The sequence below is a fragment of the Diplodia seriata genome, assembly GCF_021436955.1.
Source record: "Diplodia seriata strain FDS-637 chromosome Unknown scaffold_3, whole genome shotgun sequence".
NCBI classification, from domain to species: domain Eukaryota; kingdom Fungi; phylum Ascomycota; class Dothideomycetes; order Botryosphaeriales; family Botryosphaeriaceae; genus Diplodia; species Diplodia seriata.
The window spans coordinates 328,870-352,223 of record NW_027117310.1 but is presented as its reverse complement, the minus strand read 5'-3'; the positions used below and the strand labels follow the sequence as shown (position 1 = coordinate 352,223).

Below are 23,354 nucleotides of genomic sequence, written 5' to 3'. Positions count from 1 at the left end.
CTCTAATCACACACAAAAAACCCCCTACTCATGCCTCCACGGATACGGCCGCTGCCCAGCCCTCTTCGACCCAGCACTCGCATCAACCCCCCTCTTCCCCACAAACGCCGCACCGTCCTGCACGAGCGGCGCCAGCTTATGGCGGACGCTAGTCGCATTCTTCCCCACAGGCGCATCGTAGTCGACAGTGAAGACACTGACAGCGCTGCGGCAACCGCTCTCGACGACCTCGGTCTCGCCGGGCAGGCTGCAGTCGCCGTTGATGCAGACGTCGAGGCCGGGGCCGGCGATGTCGCCGTAGCGGAACAGCCGGGTGGACGCGTTGTAGACGGCGATGTCGGAGAGGGCGCCGCCGCCGGAGAGGCGGGTGAGGACGAAGGGCGGGTCGACGCAGGAGTCGTTGGTGAGGGAGGTGATGGTGGGGAAGTTGACGCTGTTGTTTGCAATCGGGCGTTAGTTACCCGCCGCGGTCAGCCTTCTACTTCCAAACACCCCCGTCTGATCAGGAAAGGGGGGATTTCCAACACATACTTCAACCCATACCCCAGCGGCAACACCCTCTCGCCCTCCCGCGTCGCCTTCGCCAGCCTCTCCACCAACCTCACCGTCAACCTCGCATGCAGGGTCGCCGGATCCGGCCATCCGCTCTCCGTCGTCTGGTTCAACCACTCCCAGCTCCTCTGGCCGCCCACGCTGCTCGCGCTCACCGCGATCGCCGGAACCCCACGGCCGACGGCGGCGTAGGTGGCGCCCATGGTCCCCGACAGCGTGTACAGGAAGGACCCCAGGTTCTGGCCGACGTTGGGCCCGGCGACGAGCAGGTCGGGCGCGGTCACGTTGGGCCACACGCGCGGCAGCACGTGGTCGAGCGCGACGAAGGTGCACGCGGCTGGCGTGCCGTTGTAGTACCACATGTGCGAGTCGGATGGGTCCGAGCCGAGGGCGGGCGCGCCGGCGGGGACGGAGGAGAATTCCCCGGGCGTGAGGAGGGTGGGGGAGGTGGAGAAGACGGCCTGGGGGGTTTTTTAACGAGAGGTTTGTGTGAGTGGAGTGTGTTCTTGGTATTTTTTTTTTTTTTAATATGTGGATGGTATGTGTATGTACATACCCTGCCTCCTTGACCTGAATTGTCGACGACGGGCGCGACCATGAGGACGTTGTGGCCGGCTTCTTTGAGCAGCCGGTACGTCTCGCGGATGTTGGCGCTGGCCCAGCCGTCGTCGTTGTTTAGTAGGATGTTCAATGCTTGTGCGGACAACGAGCAGGATAGCGCCGCGAGGGCGGTGGAAGCGAGCGGGAATCGCATGCCGTTGTTAGATGATTGGAAAAGGCACAATGGCTGACGCAGAAGAAGAGAGTAAGACAGGACTTCGAACCATTTATGGCTTCAACCTGTCCCTGCATGTCAAGACGGGGAACCCGGCCATGGTCAATGACTATCCAGAAAGTGCATGCCACTGAGCCAATGGGGCTTCTTGTTGCATTGGACAGAGGATGCATGGCGTAGATAGGCTGCGGAGATGCAGCAGCTGTGTCCAGGTACGCGGCAATGCCCTGCCGAATTACCTTCCCTTTTGGGCCATAGTGCGCGGGATCACAGCTGGGGAGCTCCGCTTCTCACCAATCAGTGTTTGCAAGCAGCAGGATCGGCACAGGGGTGCAATGATAGGCTGGAGGAAGGAAGCATTGAAGTCTGCGAGAGGCCGTGTCGGCGGGTGCCGACTATCGTTTTATCGTTGAATGCATAGGTAAGTGCAGAGTGAGAATGGAGAGTGAGAAGCGAGCTGTGCCGCAAAGAAGATTGTTGATAGCTAAGCGAAACCGGCCACTTCTTCCATCATCCATCAGTAAGCATACGCCATGCGGCCCTCGGCGCCCTGCACCCTCCCATCCGCAATCTTCTTGTTCGTGCTCACCAGCCAGATGCGCATCGCCCAAGCACTTGCAACCGTCGCAGCAGCAAACCCAGCATTGGCGCCCATGCCGATCAGGTAGCGCGGGCCGTCGCTCTCGGGATACAGGTAGGCCGTGTAGATGTACGACGCGTTGGCGACGACATTCACGACCGACAGGCTCACCCCCTTCTTCTCGCTCGTCTGGCCCAGCGTCGCCGACACCCAGCCGAGGATGACGCTGTTGACGGCGTAGGCGCCGCCCGCGAACAGGAAGCACGCCACGTACCGCGCCGCCGTGTTGAGCGTCACGCACGCGATTACAAACCCCACGGCCGCCAAGCCCATGCACGTCGTGATGTGCCACGTCCGCTCGTTGTACCGCCCGGACGACCACCCGATGAGGATGCCGAACGCGCCCGAGACGAGGTAGGGCGGGCACGTCAGCACCAGCGTGATGGTGCTGTTGAACCCCAGCGTCTCCACCACCGTCGGGAAGAAGTTGTTGAAGCCGCACGCCGACAGGTGCATGTTCTGCATCAGGCAGAAGAGGTAGAGGCGCGGGTCGCGGAGTGCTTGCATGAGCCCCGCCCGCGCCCCGCGGTCGCTCTCGCCGCCGACCGTGTCGCGCTGGATGCGCGCGTGCGCGAGCGCCCGTTGGGACGGCGTCAGCCACCGCGTGCTGAGCGGGTGGTCGGCGAGCGTGAAGAGCGAGAGGATGCTGATGCTGAAGGTGAGGATGCCTTCGATGATGAAGAGCCACCGCCAGCCTGCGAGGCCGTGGGCCCCGTCGACGGTGCCGAAGACGGCTGCGGCGATGAGGCCGGAGAAGGCCGTCGCGAGGATGTTGCCCGAGTAGAGGATGGAGATGCGCGTCGCGATCTCTTTGCGCGTGTAGAAGAGGGAGAGCATGAAGAGCGCGCCCGGGTAGAAGGGCGCTTCGGCGACCTGGAGAGGGAGAGGGAGTCAGTGTGATTGCTGTGGAGCGAGGAAGTCTGGCGTGCTTACCCCGAGGAAGAATCGGACGAGGACGAGGCCTTTGTAGTCGTGCACGAGCGCGGTGCACGCCGACACGACGGCCCAGGCACCCATGCAGATTCCCATGTAGAGCGAAGGCCGGACCTTCTTCGACGACATGAACATGTTCGATGGGATCTGCATGATGAGGTATCTGCCCGCTATCAGCCCGTGTAATGGAAATGGATCGATCGACGCACCCGACAAACAAGATTGAGATGGCAGTGTTGTACTGGGAGCCGTGGAGGTTCAAGTCGTCTTCCAAATCGTCCAGACGGGCTTGTGCGATGGCGTTCCTGTCGAGCTGTGGTGAGAGGTTAACTTTTGCTGCAGATGGATGCGCAACCGACTCACATAGTTCAGGAAGTACATGCTCCAAAGCGTTGGCATGATGCGCCAGTCCAGCTTCTTGACGAGGGCAATCTCCTCTGGGTCCGTCTTTGCAACCGCTCCGGAGTAATCCTCCTTTCCGCCGACGACGCCACCTCTCTCCTTCTCAATCTCCTCAATATGGAGTTTCTCGTCCAGAGGGCTGGTCATGGTCTTCTCTTTTTCCGTCATTGCACGAGGTGGGAACAAGGGTGGACAAGGGCAGATGGAGGTAGGCGAGTGAAAGATGAGGCCTTGATCTGGAGGGAAAGGGAGGAGTGATGAAGGTGCCGCTATTTATGGTCCGTGTGTCAAAAGCAGACGGCTATTTCTCCGCAGAACCAAGCATGATTGCGGGGAAGCCGAGCCAATAACCCCAGATACCGCGCCCAAGATCCGGGGTTACGGTGTCGGTAGAAAGTCTTGCCTACAATCAGCAAGCGATCCATCAACAGAACCATGGTGATAGGACGATAGTTGAAAGATCGTATGAGAATGACGACCTGCTTTTACTAATTAGCCCACTGCATCATTCGATTGGGGTGCATTGCCGGTGGCGGATGCCCACCGACAGAACCTTGCTGCATTAGGTGAAAGAGGAGGACTCAACCTTCGTATCATGAGCCAGTGTACTGTGGATGTTCTGCAGAGGAATGCCAGATGCATCGGGCAGGCCGCAGTAAGTTGATACATCATGACCCACTTCTGTGTGTTACTTTCTTGATCAGGAAACAATCTTCAAGTCAAGCTTGCGAAGCAATACTGAGATGCAGGTAGCTCCATGCTTGGTTCCGAAGCTTGGTATGCGTTTGGTTCGCAAGCTCATGCAATGGACAGACCCACGGAGATATTGAATGCAGAAGTAAGTGACGTGGCGATCGCTTGAATATCGATGACGCTGTTCTCAGGGGATATGTCACAGAAGTTTCACTGTGGCGTATCGAAGTGAACGGCTTCAGTGCTCAGGCTATCGCAGCTGGAAATGCTTGGGTCCAGTGATGGGAGAAGGCGTACTCTTCAAGTACCTCTTGGCCACTTAAGCTTGACCAAACTTTGCACCCTCAATTGTGTCTTCTGCCCAAAGTGGCCCATTATTCCATTATTTACCGATGCAGAATTCAGGCGGCCATTTCCTGGGCCTGGAATCGAGAGAACGCGCGTCGGCTCAACTTTTGCGGTTGAACTTTAAGCCGTCTGGTGGTGACGGTCTGAGGTAGGTCGGTGTATGGATTAGCCGCGGTTGAGAGTTGGCCCGACAGCGTCTGTCCCCCTCAACACACAACACAATCCCAGCCTGACTACACGCTGTGAAGCCAGTGAGCCATCAAAGACAATGACCATCTGCTTACAACATGTACAGACCAGGAACGAGAACACCAATGCTCGAAAACCCCTACCTGAGCTTCGAGGATAACGCGCACTTGGCCCAGCCGACTATCCGATATACTTTGATACGAAAAATTGACAGTATTGTCATGGTCGTGGAAGATTCTGTGTGAGGAAGGCACTGGTCGCAACGAAGAGTTGCCTGATCCCTGGAGGTGCCTCAGGCTTGAATTCCACCAGCATATCGGTGACAAAAGAATTTGGCCACGCAGATACTGCATTATGTTCATGTAGGTAGTTGAATCCAGTCTCCAGACGCGAATGAGAGTCTTGAATGCGTAACCATCTGTCCAGATAATAGATACAACTACCTCTGTTACCGTCGATGACGCTAATGGGCTTAGATCTGCTGTCATCTGCTGTGCCAAGGTTAGTGCTGTCTATGTCGTAGCCCCTCTTCCAAACCTTTCTTCATCGCCCTTGTCTCTTACTTACAGATAGACTCCGCATCCTCGAGGCATTAGTGATCAGCTGCAAGACGTCTGCAACCGAGTCACCACCACTTGAGCCTCATGCATCGACCAGTGGCGGATCCGGCCGCTGCTTTGCCACCTCCACGCCTTAACTTCATCCTCTGTTGCTCTGTGGCCCCAAATCACAACTTCCGCCCGCGGAACCATGCAGATTACATGTTTCACTACACAAGCCGCAGCCGTCTATTCGCTGGCCGCTCAAGCAAACATGTCGGTGCGTCGGTGCATCCGCATCCTTCGCGCAGGATCTGTCAGCCTTGCACAGGGGCTTCACGCCTCCATCAACGCCTCAACCCATGGACGCGAGACCAATATACACTATAGCAGGACAAATCAGTCGATTCAAAAGCGGCAATGGTGATTGAGAAGAGCTTTGGTATATGACTGGGAGAATACTTCAGCCTTGCGGCTATGTACATGCATTGGCGTCGTACCGTGCTACCGACCCTAGCAAGAGTGATATGGCCTGCATCTAGCCATGTTCGTGGCTATGTGCCAGCGAACCCATTATTACGGAATCACTGCACCTTCCCGACGGTCCAACCAGTCATTGCCCCTATCTCATGGTTGCGCTACAGTAGAAGCTGCCAGCCTTGGTTCTGTGAGAATTGTTCAGTCTAGCCAGCATGCCGGGCCCGTGACTTCTACGTTCTCCATTTGTGACGCGGCTCTCCGCCTTTCTTCCCTCCTTCCTCCACCCTTTCTCACATTCCGCTTCTTCGGCCTGTCACGAAGATTCCATCATTGGTCCCGCCATCTTTCGAATCCTCCGAGGCGAAGGAGGTCCTTTGCAAGCAGAGACTATTCAATCAATTTGCTGATTTGCAGCAGAGGTCCAATAGGATGTCGAACGCATCGGCAACGCTTCTGTCGGAGCACGATAACACGCAGCCAGCGGGCGCGCTGACGACGGTGTTCTCAATGCCAAGCAGTTGCGCAAGCATAACACTAAGATATCTCGACTTCGATTGCATGCCACCCAACTTCAGCAGTTATTGGAATGGCTCTGCCGGCTACTACTCTCCAGCCATCTGTCCGTCAGGTTATACCTCGGCATGCAGCCGTCCAACAAGCGTAAGTGATGAAACTCCCTTCGGGCCTCCATTAGCCACGAGCGAGACGGCAATTGTCTGTTGCCCAACGTAAGCATGCCCTCCACCAGAGACGAACCCATCTGACCAAACCGTCCTCTCCCAGCGGCTACGAGTGTTGGACCGGCGCCTCCAGCGGGTGCGCCGCCTCCAGCTCTTCGACCGCGATCTTCTCGGACACCTACACAGAAACCTGGGTACAAGGCGGAACATACACCTACACAGAAACAACCACCTCCTACGAGACCACCTCCTACCTTCTATTAGCCTACGCCATCCAAGTCCGCTGGCGCGCCGACGACATGCCCAATCTCCAAACCCACCCGCTCACCCCCGGCGCAAGCCCTTCGCCCCTCCCCGGCGCCACCTCCACCAACACCTCTTCGGCCGCCACATCCACGGCGAACAGCGGCGGCGGTGGCATGTCCACCAGCAGCAAAGTCGGCATCGGGCTGGGCGTGCCCCTCAGTATCCTCGCCATCGCCGGCCTCGCCTCCTTCTTCTTCTTCTACCTCCTCCGGCGCCGGCGCCGCCGCCGACAACAACCCAACCTCCACCACGATGATCCGGGCAACCACGACCTGCCCGAGGTGCACTACACGTCGCTGCCGCACAACAAGGGCGGCGGTCCGACGACGACGACGATGATGGCGCCCAGCTCTTCCTCCCCGCCGCCACCCACGTCGCAGCAGCCCGAGTACATCTCTCCTCCACCACCTCTCCCTCAGTTCGGCGGTGGCCGCGGCGGCGGCGGCATTCCGCTGAACACCTACAACAACAACAACAACAGCACACCACCACCAACAACAACAACACACCCCCTCCATCCCCCCAGCACTGCAGCGGCGGCGGCGGCGGCAGCATCTCCCTCCCCCACCTCCCCCACCACCTCCCACACCACCGCCGCCCTCGACGCCGCCTTCGCCCTCGCCCCTACGCTCTCACCTCCCTATCCCTTTCCCCCACCCTCAAGCCCGTACGAAAACGCCTCCAACGCCACCGCCAACACCACCACCATCCACGAAGCCCCCGGCAGCAACAGCTGGCAAGACGCCAACGCCAAACCGAGCAATGGGGTCCCCCCATCTCTCAGCGGCGGTGGTCGTGATAGCAGAAGCGGCAGTGCCGTGTGGTCGGAGGACGCGGCGACGACGATGGTGGTGCCTGCTAGCGGTCGTGCCAGTACGCTGGCGTCGTCGGTGCGGCAGCAGCCGCTCGGTGATGGCGGCACATCTGCCACTACTACCTTCGCGCCGTTTCGGATGGGGTTGTTCGGGGAGGGGGCAGGGAGTGGTGGCAGCGAGGCGGGTGATGTTGTCCACCGCGGAGGTGGTGGGTCGTCGGAGCATGGTGGTAGCGTTGGTGGTGGTGGCGCGGGGGCAAAAAAAGATACAATCGGTTCTTCGCCGTCGTCGACGTCGCTGCACGGCGGCGACGATACGGATGAGATTGTGAGGCTGAGGCGGGAGGCGCGGAGGCTGCGGGAGCGGAGGCAACGGCTGACGGAGATGCAGCAGTTGGACGAGGAGGAGGAGAGGGTGACGGGGAGGTTGAGGGAGTTGGAGGAGAGGGGGGTGGTGTATTGAAGAGGGGATGATGAGGGAAAGGGAAATGGTATAGGACAGGAGGAGGAGGAGGGAAGGACGGGCGAACCTTTTTTTTTTTTTTTTGCCTTGATTTTGAGTGAGAACTCTCGGAGGTCTTTCCATGTATATACCTACCGCCAGTCTGCGTTATTGAGAACTGCACGCGTTGATATTAAATTAATGCTTATACTTACTCCATTCATGCAACAAGACAAATGTTTCAAAAGTCCGGAAATTTCTTTTATTCATTCACCTCTACCACACCCCGATCTTCTCGGACACCTACACAGAAACCTGGGTAGGAGGCGGAACACACACCTACACAGACCATACAACCACCGACTTGGACACGACCACAGAAATTGTGTGAGGTGCAGTAGCAGGACCACGTAACTCTGCATCTTCATAAGGTTCGGTTGCAATATCCAGATCGTAACCCTCGAGCGGAATAAGATGGCCGCGGTCTTATTTCTTTAACCACGCTCGTGACGGAACGTAAGCCTGCGGTATTCGCTTTGCTGGTCCTTTGTGTAGAGGAGCGTAGTGAGGACTTACGGGCCAGTGGATGGTGAACGCTCCGCGAAGATCCTCTGCGAATTCACGCAGGGCTTCGTTCTGGAAGACCTTGCGGCCTGCGTTCACCACCCCCCACCTCTCCACATTGCTGATGCACCGCTTCCAGGAAGCGGTGAACCAGGCGCAGCCGGCGAGCCGAGGCCTGAGGCGGCGCTATACCCAGCCAGCGCCCCGGCGGAGGCCAAAAGCAATGAGTGTTTGGAAAAATATAAGAGTAATATTCCAAATGATGGTCATGATAGTGAATGTCATGATAATGATGTGAAGAAGAGAAGAGGACCCCTTGATCCCATCTCTCGAAGTCGAGTTCGAACGGGTGATTGGTCATGTCGATCTCATCTGGATCGTTGCTGGTCACAACATGAAAACCCTTTCCCTTGCCGGTGCGGTCAATCCATAGCTTGGCGGCGCGGGCAATATCCACGTTTGTAGTGACGTTTTCTACGCCGATGGCGCCCATGAAAACGTATGTATCGATCGCTGCGAAGCCGATCACGCCGTTGGATCGCTTGACTAGAGCTGGAGCTCCCTGTGGCTCGACATTTTTTACCGGGTTGCCCTTCGTATCAAAGTTCCCTGGCTTATCTTCAGAAGGCAGATGCGGGTAAGCAATTCTTTTGTCACCCGCCATGGGGGCGGCGTTAGACGTGCATATAACGACGCAGAAACCTGTTTGGAACGGAGAAGGGAGCGCAAGGTCTCTCACTAATGATAAACGAATCGGCAAAGTGTGTGCTGAAGACGGAATATTGTCCTGTATGAGTCTATCCTCTAGTATTTACCTAGGCGAGATATAAGCATTATCAGTGTTCTTTCCTTCCCGTCTCTTTCCTCTCTCTCTCATATGTCTAGAGCCCGCCGGCGACGTCGTTGAAAAGGGAACAAAAGACGTTGCGGCCGACCCTTCTCTTTCTAGCCGAACAGAATAGTGAACACCGGGGAGGGCGTCCGTAGGTATAAATATGTACACATTAAGTCATCAAGCGAGTGAGCCTTGTCTCCGAAAACACTCGGGAAGAAGGGTTCGTTAAAAAAAAGGTCGTAAGAAGGGTGCAAAGAGAAACAAAAAAAGGCTGCGCCGACGCTCACCCCCCTCACTTGTTGAGAACCAGCAGCGCAAACGTGCCGCCCATGACGGGGCGCGCGACGAAAGTGATGCCGCTGGGATAGTCGCCGGACTCGGTCTCGTAGAGGTCGGTGAGGGGCCGGTTGGTGGGCGTCTCGGTGATCCACTTGGCGATGTCGGAGTGGAACATGTCGCGCGTCTCGGTCGAGGCGATGGCGGCGACGAACATCTGCCAGTCGGTCTTGGTGTACGAGTTGCGCGTGTCGAGCGGCACGCCGTATGTGCGCTCGACCGTCGGGTAGAAGGCGCTCTGCTGCTCGTAGATCTCCTGCGGCACCAGGGCCAGGCTGAGCTCCGTGTCGGCGTACAGGTTGTACAGCAGGCCTGCAATATCGCATTGCGTTAGCGTCTCGGCTTTTACATTCTCGTGCTCGTCTATTTATGTGGTGCTTGTTTTTTTCCTTGTGCGAGCTGAGGCTGCGTGTCTCGGATACGAGCCGGCTGATATGCACGTGTGGGGGTCTGTGGTTGCCATGGCGCTTGAAAATGGCGGGAGGCTTGACGGGTGGCTGGGTGGCTCGGATTGTTTAAACTTACCGTGCGAAGCCGTATCGCCGTATGCGAGGTTGGTGTGCGCAGGCGTGTCACCGCTCGCGGGAACAACGGCAAGCTCCTGCCATTTGGCGATGTAGTTGGTTGCAGTGTCGTGGTCCGTCGAAGCATCGTCCGCGTGGCCCGTCAGGTCCGCGACCTTCGACATGGCCTCGATTCCGATGATGCCCTTGAGGGCCAGGTTCGTCTGGTTGCTAAATTAAGGTGCGCGATTAGTTTCGTCTGGGCAAGGAAAACAAAAAGGAGTTCAGGGAGACTCACGAAAGCGTGCCGGCAAAGTCATCGGTTGAAAGCTGGTTGTTGGGGTACAGAGCCTCATCAACAAGGAACGTGGTCCACTGACGAAGGATGTCGTAGTGCGTGTTCAAATAATCGAGGTCCTGGGTGCGCTGGTAATACGCCAACACCATGATGAGCATGTTGCCGCATTCTTCCAGGGGCATTGGCTCGTCGTCGCCGTCTGGATGGCCGGTGGCGTTCGGGTAGTGAGCGCCCATGTCGTGGATTGCATAGTCGTTGGGGTATGCTCCAGATTCCTGGTTCTCGAAAAGTGGCGCCAAGACTAACTTCAACAGCTCGGGGTTGGTGTAAAGGAACAACGGGTGTGCCGGGAAAATGACGTCTACCGTGTTCATATTTCCATTCGAACTGATCTCTTTCAAGAAGGCCCAGTGCCTGTCCTGTGTGCCGACGAGCTGGATCGAGGCAAAGACCTGGCGGACAGATAGAGAAGTGATGGTGAGGTAATCCTGGCCGGCGGCAGCAATGGCATCGCTGGAGATCTTGTTATCCAGATCGGTAGACATGCCGGAGGAGGTGCTGTAGTCCTTGTGGAAGAAACTAAGCTGGAGTGATGTTAGCTACACAGAAGAAAAATTGGTGTTTTTTTGTGCAATAATAGCGGATGACAAAAAACCGTGAGCCAGCCCGCATATAACTCACGCATCAATCTTGCTATGTAGCCAGTTAAATCCAATATCTGGACGCAATTGTGTGTACTTGAAATTCACATCTGCGTCCGGATATCGGATTCAGCTGCCCACGTAAGTTTGATTCGATAGCTGCAAGTTGGAGCGGGCTCAAATTTTCCGTCACCTGCTCTGGATTTGGACTGGCAGTGAGGCTTACCGCTGCAACATCGTCACTGAAGTAGTCCGTCCACAGCGAAGGGCGGGGAAGATAGCCGTCCGAGCCAGCGAATTGAACAGCATCTTGCTGGCAGAGGCCGAGGGTGAACAGGGTGCTGACAGGGTCGGAACTGACAGAGCCAAGATCAACGGCAAAAGCCATCACAGGCCAGTCGCTGTTCACAGCACGGAAGTTGGTGTCCTTGGTATTTGGTAGCGTGCCGTTCGTTGCAAAGGCTCCACGGACGTCGTTGTCAACGCCAGACTGGAAGGTCAGGCCATCAACAGCGTCAGTGGCATAGTACCAGTTGCCCCATTCGGCTTGATCGGCGTTTTCGGAGAAGGCCTGCTGCGTCTGCCTGTACACCTTGTGGTACGCCAAATCGTCTGCAGTGTCGTACTCCCACTCAGCAGTCTGGCTCCGGTCGCCAGTGACCCACTCTATAAAGTACTGGTCAGCGCACTAGTAATTTGTTGAGAAGGCAGGAGGTCACCACTCACCGGCGGTAATGTCGGAGTAGATCTGCACATCGTGCTCCGCGCCGTCTATCGACGTAACCTCGACGTTAAGGTAGGAGAAGATCAAGGATTGCCGCTGGAAATCATCCGGGGTGATTGGGGAGAGGAAGGTGATGTTCATCGAGACTTTGCCATCGACATCCATGTTGAAGATGCTCCTGGTAGACGTGTACTCGAACGAGTTCTGGGTGACCACGGCGGGGCCATCGGCCGCAAGCGGGTCACCCATCCACTTGTAAGCGGTGCCGTCAACCCTGATCATGCCCGCCCAACCGGTAATTTGGTTGCTGGGTATACATGTGAGCCCTAAGCTACAGTTGTCACGTAAGAGATTGGACATACCTCCAGTGTACCGGCCATTGGCCGGCAAGGTAACCTCCATTGCCGCCATCACTGCCTGCATTGAGCCAGGTGTTGAGGTACGGTGACTTGACGGCAAGGGGAAGGGCCGGCGGACGAGCAGGGTTAAAGGTAGAAGCGGACTGGGCCTGCACAGAAACAAAGCCTGCGAAGCAGGTTGCCAGAAGATAGAAGGGTAACATGGTGTGTGCGTCCGGACCGGAGAAGGTAGGTGATGGACAGAAACATGTGCATCTCGCAGGGCGACAGGCAATCTTATAAGAAGAATGTAGGGAGCGGAGATTGCATGGGTAAGCAGGGCTCTCCACACAACAGCACTGGCGCCAGTGAACGGGCCCAGGGGAGCATAACACATGATGTCAGGGTCCTAATGTGCAGGCAGTTAATGGCATCTAGTCTCATGGCCTCGAGGGCGCCACTCTGTTAGCACATGGCCCGATTTATTTCCCAAACGGACAAGCTCGCGGGCACAACGCCCAAGCCGACTTCTCCGCGCTTGGCAGAGGAATAGTGGCTCTGGGAAAGTGTGGGGTGGGACGGGGCCACATGGACAGCGGGCAAATGCAAGTCTTAGAGCTCACCGGTTGTGGCGGAGGGAGCAGCGGTGAAGACGACGGAGGGACCTAGGACGCCGGGCAGCGGGCAGGGCAAGGCCGGAGACTTGGCAGCAAGCGGGCCGCCAGCGGCGGGATAGGGGCCGGGCTCGGTGAGATGGCATATAGAGCAAGGATGGGAAAGGAGGAGGCAGTGTTCTCCACGGCGCGACATGGAACAGCCATGACGGCTAGCACGCAGTCCTGCGGGTCGGAGCGGGTGTAACGCTGAAGCGTGCCGGGGGCTGTCGTAGGGAGCCGCTGGCAGCTGTGTGACGGCGCGCATGCTTGCACAGAGTGATCAGGACTCGGTGTCTGACACGCTGGTCGGGCCGCGTGATGGAGGGTTGAACGCCGCGTCTGCTGACTGCGAGGCCGGCGACAGTTTGCCATGCTGCAATGGCGTCGTGACCGGCGGGGGAACGAAGACCGATCCTGAACTGACTAGCAGCGACAGGGGGCGGCGGGTATGAGATGGCAGTACGCAAGCCCTGAGCAGAACCTGGCAGGCCGCCGCGATCTCCACCTGGGTGCATCTGCTGCGTCAGCCGATCGGTGCAGCCTGCAGCGCCAGGCCAGCGCGCACCGTAGCGCCTGCCCGGTCGGGCAACGCCGGCGGCAGGGCAGCGCGGTGCTGTTTCTTTTGCCTGGTGCCTGGGCGGGGGACAGAACGACAGAACCGTCAGATGTGCGGAGCTTAGTGGGAGATCACAGCGCTAGGCCCCGCAGTCTCTGAGCGGCGCACGTGAGCGAAAGACGTTGGCGTCGCGTGCTACTGCCCTTGGAGCTGGCGTTTGCAGGCGGACAATTTCGCGGCGCACGGCAATAAGGGCGCGCCTGGCGGTTGGCGCAGCGCGCGTGGCGCGTGGCGGCGTGGCCGAGTTGGACGTCTGTTCGGATGTTGGACAAGAGGGATGATTCGCCGCGGGGAGCATGCGCTCGGATGCGATTGTCGCCCGGCCAGGCCAAGATCCAGGCCCGCCGCTCAGCCGAAGCAGATCGTGCTGCCAGTCATCTCTCACCTCTCACCTGTAATTGCATACCGTCTGCGCGTGTGCCAATTCGTCAGAGGCGCGTGCCCGGAGGCGCCTGCCAGCGCTTGCCAGCGCCTGCCGCAGCCACTGCCCGCTTCCTCTTCAAGCGTGAAGCCTTCCGCCCCCAGCGCCACCGACGCCCACGCAGGGATTCCGAGTGCCCCAAGCCTCACTGCAGATCGCCGAATCCTGCAGGAGAACCTTAGTAGTTTTCGCGCCGCCAGGTGTCAGGGTCCGAGGCGCCGTTCTGGCTGCTTCCATTCTCAGGTACTGGTACCGCAGCCGGGGCGCCGTCGCCCTCTGCCCGCCGACGGAAGTGCGTCCGAAACCGGTCGGACAGGCGGCGACGACTTCGCGACTTGCTGGCCGGCTCAACCGCGGAGCTTCCTGGCGCCCTTGCATCATGCAACGGGTGCCGCATAATCATGGCGCGCCTCTTCCGAATGAGCATTCGTATGTGCCTGGCCGGGATGCGCATGCTGACTGGTCAGCTCTGGCCCGTGCCTGGAACTGGAAACGCAGATGGCAGGTAATTTTAGCAGCTGTCAACTTTTCGAAATTGGTCCTTTGCCGGGACCGAATCGGTGGCGGTTCCACTCGAAGTGACCGGTAAGTGAGAACAAGGCCGTGGCGTGGCGAGGTCCGCCTTTCTGCTGTTCCTCTAGCCCGATATTGGCTGCTGGGAAGCCTTGGGCGGTTCCTGATTATGCAGGGGCCCACGAGACCACGTAAAAGATGCATGGTTGGTTGCTGGGATTGCGGATGCAAACGGCCGTCAGAAGTTGCTGCAGTGGAGCGCGTGTCGGCACGCCGGCAACAGCAGGTGAAAGACCGACTTCCTCCATGGGTAGTTGGATCCATCCGGCAGACGTGGATGCGAGTCTCCAATGCGCCCAACTGCGTCCAGACGTTAGATAAACAACATCTCTGTGAGGCAGATGCGCGTGGACTCAGGTAGTTCTTTTGTCGTCACCCAGTGGACCGCCCGTGCCAAGAAGAGCTCCGGCTGTTTTTCCGATCCGTGATTTCCCCCGACCCGTGCTTTCTGCATCTGGGAACTCCACAGGCACGCCTTCTTGTTCGGCGTGGCGATGCGGCACTACCTATGCTCCCCATGCACCGTCTACATCTCCGCCGTGTCGTGGCGTCCAAGCCCATGCCGACCAAAACACCGCGCCCCACCATTGGCTTTTGGGTGCGAAATCCACTCACTATCGGCTTTCACCACTCTGCACGCGGCTTGGCATCGGTGACGTGCGAGCCTGATTCAAGTCAGGCAGGAGGCAGCCCGTCGGCCCAGCATCCCTCTGCTGGCTCACCCGAGATGCCGTCTTCACCAAAGGCAGCGGAGGGAACTCCAGACTCGGCTGTTCCGCTGCAACGTCCCACAAAGGAACCATCTCCAGCCACACTTGCTCTTCTACGCCAATATCTTGGACTCCACAACCAGACAGAACCACAGTCTGAATCCACCCCAGTTCTCGAGCCAATCTTCGTCGCCATCGATGTCGAAGCGTACGAACGGGCAACGAGCAAGATCACCGAAGTTGGGATTGCCAAACTTGACTCACGCACATTGCCTTCTCCTCCCGCTACTGCTTCCGACTGGACCAACAGGATCCACACTCAACACTATATCATCGAGGAACACAAGCACCTTCTCAATAAGAGATTCGTCAAGGGCTGCCCCGACAAGTTCCAATTTGGCCGGAGCAGGACCGTGCCTTTGTTAGGAATGAGGAGCATTCTCAAAACCAATTTCACTATTAAAGATGAGAGCATTGCAGCATCGCCCGGCAAGGAACCTCTTCGTGATATCGTTCTGGTTGGCCATGATGTGGGTGGAGACCTTAAATGGATGAGCCAGCTTGGTTTCCCTCTCGCCCAGATGCCTAGGCTCGTCGGCCTTGTTGACACTCGGAAGCTCACTGTAACTCTTAATCTGCCCAATGGTCTGGAAAAACTTCTCCATGCCCTTGGGGAGAAGCCCGAATACCTCCACAACGGCGGTAACGATGCGAATTGGACTATGCAATCGGCGCTCCTCTTGGCCTTGTATGGCTCGGTGTTCCCAGAACCTACTAGCATGGCAATTGCTCGCCAAGTGCGAGAGGAGAAGATGCGAATTCAAGAAATGAAGCAAGCGGCCATGAAACAAAGGGTCCGAGAGGTGAGAGAAGCAAAAGAAGGGCTGCGAAGTCAAAGTGAAGAGGTCGAAAAACAAAAGCCCCAAAAGTTGAGAGAAGCAAAGCAAGCGCTGCGAAGTCAAAGTGAAGGGGTCGAGAAACAAATGGAGCAAAAAGAACTCGCGGTAGACCAACCCACACAGGCTGGAGGGAAACGGAGGAGCAAGTTGGATCCCCTCGAATTAAGATGGAAGAAGCGTGCAGTGATTAGGGAACGTATTCAGCTCTCGAAACAATCAAGGCCTAAGGAAAGACCTGCTAAGGATAACAAGCCTAAGGATAGCAAGCCTTAGCGGAATGTCCTCAGCTTTAGGAAAAACAGATATCAACATAGTGGAACCTAGAATAAGAACGCACGGTTATCATCAAGCTCACCAGAGTAGGCCAAGGCTTTTTTGACGTTGAGTTGATGAGCGTAAGACTTCGCGCCGGCGATTGCAAAAGCTAAGGCCTCCAAGCGGGAGCGGCTCGCACTCCTGATCCGCGCGCAGCGGGCCGCTCGTATCTCGTTCAGATGACGTCCTGCGAGGGGATCTCCGATGCCGTTTGCCCAATCAGTTTCGGCTTGCTTTCAGCGGATATAAAAACAGCCAGCCCTTTTCCGCCCTCTGCGACCTCACCGAAAAGGTGTTGCTGTGTACGACGGGCGTTGGGCGCCTCCTTGGCACCCGTGGGAACGGGACCTCTACCTATCGTTTATTCCCGCCGGCAGTGGCACTGCTGTTGCAGCAGCTCTACAAAGCCCAAAGAGGCAAGCGTTGAACGCTTCGGGCAATCGGACAAGGTCACTTGACCGACCCGAAACTTGGGCCCTGGCAACGCCACGCGGGGGGACCGGCGCAAAAGGCGAGCGGCGAAACGATTTCCTTTCTGCCCGAGGCGGCGCGGGCAAGAAGAGCCGAACCAGACTCTTGTACATGGACGCACGTGGCTTGCCGCATGACCATTTGGAGTCGCGCCGCGCGGAGATCATCGCCGTCATTGCCCACCGCCCTGCGCACGTTGCCTCTTTCGGAAGGTGGACACGCCTAGCTACCGTGACATCGTCATTATTGTGCGGATCCTGTCACTGCCTGGTGGTAGTTTTGATGACACCCCGCATGCTGAGGAGCGTGGTAGTAAGACCGAGGAGCAGTATAGCTTGAGCAAGAATACCACCGTAGCGTGCCCCGGCTGGCAGACGTCGCTCCAGAGCGGTCTCGATTGTCAGGTTGTCATGCAAGTTTGAAGCCGCTTCCTGCTCCACAAGCTCTGCTCTTCGCAAATTTGTCTCGCTCTTAATTTCTGTATTGACATCGGATTTCTGCTGTCGTTACCTTTTCGATATGATTTATTTTATCCGACTCGCATGCTTGCAGCGAGTGACAAATCATTTCTTCATGGATTGAACTACCCAGATAGGAAGATGGAGTCCAGAGGCTCGAATTTGCTGTTACTCATGTCAATGTCGTTTCCCATTGTGGAGAACCCGAAAGAAACAGTCAGGTCGGCCTGTTCAGTTTCTGCTGCTGGTAGGCAAGTAGCAACCGCGCAGCCACCCACCTGGACAGCGCAGAAGATAATCAACAAGGTATCGAATAGGTTATCCAGCTATCGCAAGGATGAGCGAATCAAAGCTGTGGTTTTAAGAATGCGAGCTGGATGCTTATCGATAAGATGGGCTAAGCGAATGATTGTGATGACGATGACTGCGCCCCACCACTCGTACCTTTCCAAGCCCACGCCCCGCGCTACTCGACTCTCAACCGCGAGACACCGACCTCCGGTAGCACACCGTCTGCGACCCCACTGGCCTCGAATCACTCCCCGCGCGACTTGACTGCCAAAACAGCCGCCACCATGTCTCACCGCAGAGTCAAGGACATCGCCTATGACGACGAGGACGTCTACGGCGAGGAGGATTACGACGAAGGCGAAGAAGGTTTGCCGGCATACTACATTCAGAATCTGGTCGGCCTATGCTGACCTTCGACTCGCGCAGAGTTGACCGAGGAGGACAAAGGTTTGCGCAACCGCTCCCTGTCTGCGCTGCGCCCCGACTGATCCACCGCCCACCAGAACAATTGCGCCAGGGCACCATAAAGGTTAGAGAAGAGCTGGGCCCTGACTTCTCTAGCGTGTCAAACAAGCAGATAGAGGAGGCTCTGTGGAACTACTACTACGACATCGCCAAGTCCGTCACGTATCTGAAGAGTGAGCTTCTCAAGTCCATCTTCGCCGGCTCTGGTCTGACGCGCGCATAGACGCCCACAAGCCTGCGCAACCCAAAAAGCCCAAGCAGCCCTCGCGTTTCGATCAGGCAGCAGGAGCCGCTTCCGCAAAACCACAGCCGAAGAAAGCAGCTGGTGAGTACATCTCTCTACCCTGCCCATCTTCCCGCTCAGAGCTGTCCTCCAACCGCCTTCATGTAAATATTTTGGATACACGCACCATGTAAGGCCAGGCACTACTCCGTACCTTTGCGAGGATACCATCTGAGAGATTACGCAAAACAGACCCCTCCGTGGCCTTCCCGCTTCCCATGTTCCTTCCGACCATGCGCTCCGGTCACACTTCTGCCGAGTTCTTCGCCGACACCCCTTGGCTCAATGTTCCCGCGCACCGCCGTGGGAGGCTCTCGGAGGCTTATACCGCTCCGCGTGGTTACTTGCTTGGTGGTTCGTCCAAGCCTTCGAAGCTAGCTGCCTTAGCTGCTGCCCGGAAGAAGAAGCAAGAGGAGGCCAAAGCGAGTACACCCGGATCGACTGGCGATGTGGGAGAACCGGCTTCGGATAAGGCCATCGCACTCTTGGACAGGCTCAAGACAAAGACCGAGGTACCGCCCAAGGCTGAGCCCTCCGGATCCAGCGTACTCACGGAGAAGACAAACGTGGAAGAAGCCAAAACGCAAACAACGCCCCGGACGTATCCCATTCGGAGGAAGAAAAGCCCCAGTCCAGTCCGCGAGCAGCCAGTCAGCGAACCGGAACCTCGGCCAGAGCCAGAGGAACAGCCTGCCGCCAAAAGGGTCAAACTCGAGGAAGTTTTGGGTGCCCCGTCCACCTTTGCCAGCTCTATGTTTGGACCCAGGCCTGGAGGACAGCTCGATAATGCCATGTTTCCGTTGCCGTATACATGCTACCCGGAGTATGCTAAAGCCAAACCCTTCGCAGGTCCGAGCCCAGATGATGTCGTCTTGAACGCGCAGACGAAAGGTGCGATCCGCGCATAATCCTGGACCCAACCGGCGACTAATGTGACCAGGTGCGAATAAGAAGCAAACTCAAGCAAAGGATTCCAAGGCCAAGGTCGAGACCGCCGGCCTTGCTGAAGGTGTGGAGGGAATCAAAATCGACGAGGCTCCGCGCGTGAAGAGCAAAAACTTGAATGTCCTTGAAGAGTACGAGAAGTCGAATCTGAAGAGATCGGCAAACTTCGTTGTCATCGGTATGTGAAGTTTTGATTCGTCGACGCCATATTACTGTCAGCTATAGCATGGTGTATGTGGTAGACAGAGCTGACTAAAGCAATGCTTTAGGTCACGTCGACCATGGAAAGAGTACTCTCATGGGTCGTTTGCTGTATGACCTCAAGGTCATTGACCAACGCTCTGTGGACAAGCTGCGGAAAGAGGCTCAAAATATCGGCAAGGCTTCGTTCGCCTTGGCCTGGGTGATGGACGAAACGTCAGAAGAACGATCGCGCGGTGTCACCGTTGATATTGCAACCAACACCTTCGAGACTGAAAAGACACGGTTCACGATTCTCGACGCGCCAGGCCACAAGGACTTTGTGCCGAACATGATCGCGGGAGCAAGCCAGGCAGACTTCGCAGTACTCGTTATTGATGCCAGCACCAACAGTTTCGAATCCGGGCTAAGAGGGCAGACCAAGGAGCACGCACTCCTTGCTCGTAGCATTGGCGTCCAGCGGCTCATTGTCGCCGTCAACAAGATGGACACCATTTCATGGGCAAAAGAGCGCTTTGATGAGATCTCGCAACAAATGTCGGCCTTCCTCACGACAGCCGGATTCCAGAGCAAGAACATTGCCTTCGTCCCGTGTGCCGGCCTCACCGGTGAGAATATTGTCAAGCCAGCACCTACGGAGCTCGCCTCCTGGTACAGCGGACACACGCTCGTCGAAGAGCTGGAGGCCTCGGAGCCCAGCAAGCGCGCCATCGACAAGCCGCTCCGCCTCACCATCGGCGACATCTTCCGCGGCGGCGTCACGAACCCGCTGTCCATCTCCGGGCGGCTGGACTCGGGCAGCCTGCAGGTCGGCGACCAGCTCGTGGTGATGCCGTCGGGCGAGACGGCCTTCGTCAAGGGCATCGAGGTCGACAACAACGCGGGCGAGGCGGCCGAGTGGGCCGTGGCGGGCCAGATCGTCACGCTGCACCTGGCGGAGATGGACCCGCAGCACCTGCGCCTCGGCGACATTGTGTGCCACGCGACGGCGCCGATCAAGAACATCCGGTCCTTCACGGCCAAGATCCTGGCGTTCGAGCACGTCACGCCCATGTACGTGGACGTGCTCAAGGGCCGCCTGAACGTGCCGGCGCGCGTGAGCCGGCTGGAGGCGGTGCTGGACAAGGCCAGCGGCGAGGTGGCGAAGAAGAAGCCGAGGATCGTGCAGCCCGGGGCCGTGGCGCGCGTCGTGGTCGAGTTGACGCAGGCGGTGCCGTTGGAGCCGCCGTCGAGGGTCGTGCTGAGGAGCGAGGGGAGCACGGTTGCGGCGGGCCTGTTGGAGAGTGCGGCTTCGTGAGTGGAGTGGGTGGGTCGGGTCGGGTCGGTCGAAATGAGGGGTGTGGTAGAGGTGAATGAAAGAAATTTCCGGACTTTTGGAAGATTGGTCTTGTTGCATGATTGGAGTGAGTATAAGCATCAATTGAATATACTAACCTTACGCCTACCCTCGCACTTATCTACTAGAGGCTAAAGTATACTCGCATACGCCCGATAATCCTCTGCTCGTATACGCTCGATAATCCTCTACTCGCATACGCTCGTATACGCTCGCACACGCCTCTGCTTATACAAGAAAAGACGAGGCTAACATCGGGGCTCAAAAATAACCTCCCTTTTCCTCCCCCCTATATTGTAAAAACGTTGATCGTGTCTTTAGTTATAGTACTCGCACAATCCTCCGCTCTCTACTCGCATACGCTCGACGATCATCTGTTCGTATACGCTCGACAATCCTCTGCTCGCATACGCTCGACAATCCTCCGCCCTCTGCTCTGCTCTCCCTCTCACTCTCTTTCAGCTACGCGTGCATGTTCAACCGCCAACATGGCGTCTGGTAAAAAAGGCACGTCTATGAAAGACGAGGACGCGTGCAAAGCGCTCGCCATCCACCCCGACACGCTTAAGCAGCTCAAGCTTTTCTTCAAGGATGAGTATTCCAAGCACGACTGGGCCCGCTCGAAAGGCAAGGTCGACGTTCGCTCACTCCCCAACCAAGAAACTTCCAATCTCGCTATAGCCGCCGCCCGTGACGCGTTTTCCAAGCATCACGGTGAGGCTGGAGACGCGCAGGCAACAAGCGAAACGCAGATTCACAATGTCTACTTTGGCGTGTTTCGGCATGGCAAGAGTTCTGTTGAGAGGCATCTCAAGAAAGTAGCCGAGGGTAAGAAACGCAAGAGGCCATTGGAGGACTTGACAGCTTCGCCATCGCCGACCAAGAAGACACGTCGCTCGAATGACCACTCTCCGGCCGCCGACACCGACACCGATATTGACTCCGACGCTGACGCTGACATCGAGAGATCGTCTCGCCTGAAGAGGACCATCGACGAGGCCGTCATCACCGCTACAGACGATGCCGCAGCTCGCCACCACCAGTCGCCCGAGAGCTCGTCCCACATCAAGAGGACCATTACCGAGGCCGTCACCACTGCTACAGACGATGCCGCAGCCCGCCTCTGCCAGTCGCTCGTAGACGCCATAAGCTCATCTGACCTTAAGAGGACCATCGCCGAGGCCGTCACCACCGCTACAAACGATGCCGCAGCTCGCCACCACCAGTCGCCCGAGAGCTCGTCTGACCTTAAGAGGACCATCGCCGGGGCCGTTACTACTGCTATAAACGACGCCGTAGCCCGCCACCGCCAGGCGCTCGTGGACGCCATAAGGTCCGCCATTCCGCGACAGGCGATCCCTCCTATTTCGTTAAATGAGATCGAGCTTCACGTGAGCCTTGCGACATCGTCCGAACTCAGCGCTCAGTCTAATTGTCCCACCTTCGAGACCTGCGTTCCGTGCCTTGGCCGTGGTGATAGGCTGCGTTCGCTGACCGGCATTCGTGAGATAAGCTTCGAGAAGCTTCGGTACTGGACGAAGTATTACGTTCCAGCTTTGGGATCGAGCGCCTGCGTCAGTTTTCTATACCAAGACCCAGTCAGCTTATTACCGACCGAGATCACCGATGACACCTCTCTTCACGTTTGCGTTGCGACTTTCCTGGTAAATGGCCGAGACACAATCGAGCTTTCTGTTCCGACGAAGCACGCAACACAGTAATGGTCTACGCTTTCAACGCCTTTTTCTGGTGGAGGGATAAACAAGGAGTGTGGTTCTTGATGTTGTTGCGATTCTTTTCTGGTGGAGGGATAAACAAGGAGTGGGGTCCTCAAAATGGTTGCGATTCTTTTCTGGTGGAGACGAAGCGTATGGATATCGCGAGCTGAACACGAAGTCTTGTGCAAATGCAGACAGTAATATCGCAACTACAGCACTCTTTCACGATTCCCTTCACGATTCCCTTAATGATGTGATCGCTCTTTCCCAACTTAGGTTATCGCGGCAATGGGCCGAGCTATTCGGGCAACGGCCGATGGGCTCCAGCGCGCCTTCCTGATGAAAGCACAAACATAGACGCTTGTCGCCTTCTCGTTCTTCAGCAACACCTTTCATCTTCTCGTTCTTCAGCAACACCTTTCACCTTCTCGTTCTTTAGCAACACCTTTCACTGTCTCTCACCAACAAACGATGGCGCCTGACCAATACCGTCCGCGATACCACCGTTCACCAGTCCGGCACAGCCCGTTACCAGTCCGGCACGATCACGACTATTACACCCCCTCATATCGTACGGACCGGCGAGCGATTTCACCATGGCCTCGGCGAGCAGCTTCACCACGGCCTCGGCAACCCGTAACCTCACAGCCTCGGCGAGCAGCTTCACCACGGCCTGAAGCATCGCCATCGGCTTCAATCACGTCCCGCCCAGCCTCAGGCCAATCCGCAGCCCCACAGCCTGAAGCATCGCCATCGGCTTCGATCACGTCCCGCCCAGCCTCAGAGCCTACTCAAGCTCAGACGGAGGACGACCTCGGCTTTTTCTTGGAGGACGACAATAATGGTGGCTTGGAGGACGACGTCGACTTTCTCTTGGAGGAGGACGACAGTGGTGGCGATACCATTACCTCCAGCGCGCCTCTCCGCGTCACGACACATTCCCCAAGTTCTTCTTCGTCTTCTA

The 23,354-nt window shown here is 57.2% G+C and overlaps 6 protein-coding genes across 6 annotated transcripts; 4 read left to right on the top strand and 2 right to left on the bottom strand.

Moving 5' to 3' along the window:
* Positions 1 to 1,844: 1,844 nt before the first annotated feature.
* On the bottom strand, positions 1,845 to 3,470 carry SLS55_002852 (uncharacterized protein; the record flags this gene model as incomplete). Its single annotated transcript, XM_066774332.1, has 4 exons — positions 1,845 to 2,840; positions 2,901 to 3,063; positions 3,110 to 3,213; positions 3,264 to 3,470. 4 exons carry the CDS (start codon positions 3,468 to 3,470, stop codon positions 1,845 to 1,847), a joined length of 1,470 nt encoding a protein of 489 aa, XP_066634451.1.
* Positions 3,471 to 6,192: 2,722 nt separating this feature from the next.
* Positions 6,193 to 7,814, top strand: SLS55_002851 (uncharacterized protein; the record flags this gene model as incomplete). Its single annotated transcript, XM_066774331.1, has 3 exons — positions 6,193 to 6,211; positions 6,418 to 6,855; positions 7,255 to 7,814. The coding sequence occupies 3 exons, from the start codon at positions 6,193 to 6,195 to the stop codon at positions 7,812 to 7,814; spliced, it is 1,017 nt and encodes a 338-aa protein (XP_066634450.1).
* A 1,670-nt stretch (positions 7,815 to 9,484) lies between these two features.
* SLS55_002850 (uncharacterized protein) lies at positions 9,485 to 12,256 on the bottom strand (the record flags this gene model as incomplete). The annotated part of the gene is made up of 6 exons (XM_066774330.1): positions 9,485 to 9,840; positions 10,054 to 10,262; positions 10,330 to 10,913; positions 11,197 to 11,636; positions 11,697 to 12,001; positions 12,057 to 12,256. The coding sequence occupies 6 exons, from the start codon at positions 12,254 to 12,256 to the stop codon at positions 9,485 to 9,487; spliced, it is 2,094 nt and encodes a 697-aa protein (XP_066634449.1).
* Positions 12,257 to 14,815: 2,559 nt separating this feature from the next.
* On the top strand, positions 14,816 to 16,180 carry SLS55_002849 (uncharacterized protein; the record flags this gene model as incomplete). Its single annotated transcript, XM_066774329.1, has 1 exon — positions 14,816 to 16,180. The coding sequence occupies one exon, from the start codon at positions 14,816 to 14,818 to the stop codon at positions 16,178 to 16,180; it is 1,365 nt and encodes a 454-aa protein (XP_066634448.1).
* Positions 16,181 to 17,726: 1,546 nt separating this feature from the next.
* Positions 17,727 to 20,633, top strand: SLS55_002848 (uncharacterized protein; the record flags this gene model as incomplete). The annotated part of the gene is given in 6 exon segments (XM_066774328.1): positions 17,727 to 17,837; positions 17,960 to 18,113; positions 18,131 to 18,232; positions 18,383 to 19,081; positions 19,131 to 19,313; positions 19,405 to 20,633. 6 exon segments carry the CDS (start codon positions 17,727 to 17,729, stop codon positions 20,631 to 20,633), a joined length of 2,478 nt encoding a protein of 825 aa, XP_066634447.1.
* A 527-nt stretch (positions 20,634 to 21,160) lies between these two features.
* SLS55_002847 (uncharacterized protein) lies at positions 21,161 to 22,393 on the top strand (the record flags this gene model as incomplete). The annotated part of the gene is made up of 1 exon (XM_066774327.1): positions 21,161 to 22,393. One exon carries the CDS (start codon positions 21,161 to 21,163, stop codon positions 22,391 to 22,393), a length of 1,233 nt encoding a protein of 410 aa, XP_066634446.1.
* Positions 22,394 to 23,354: the final 961 nt, after the last annotated feature.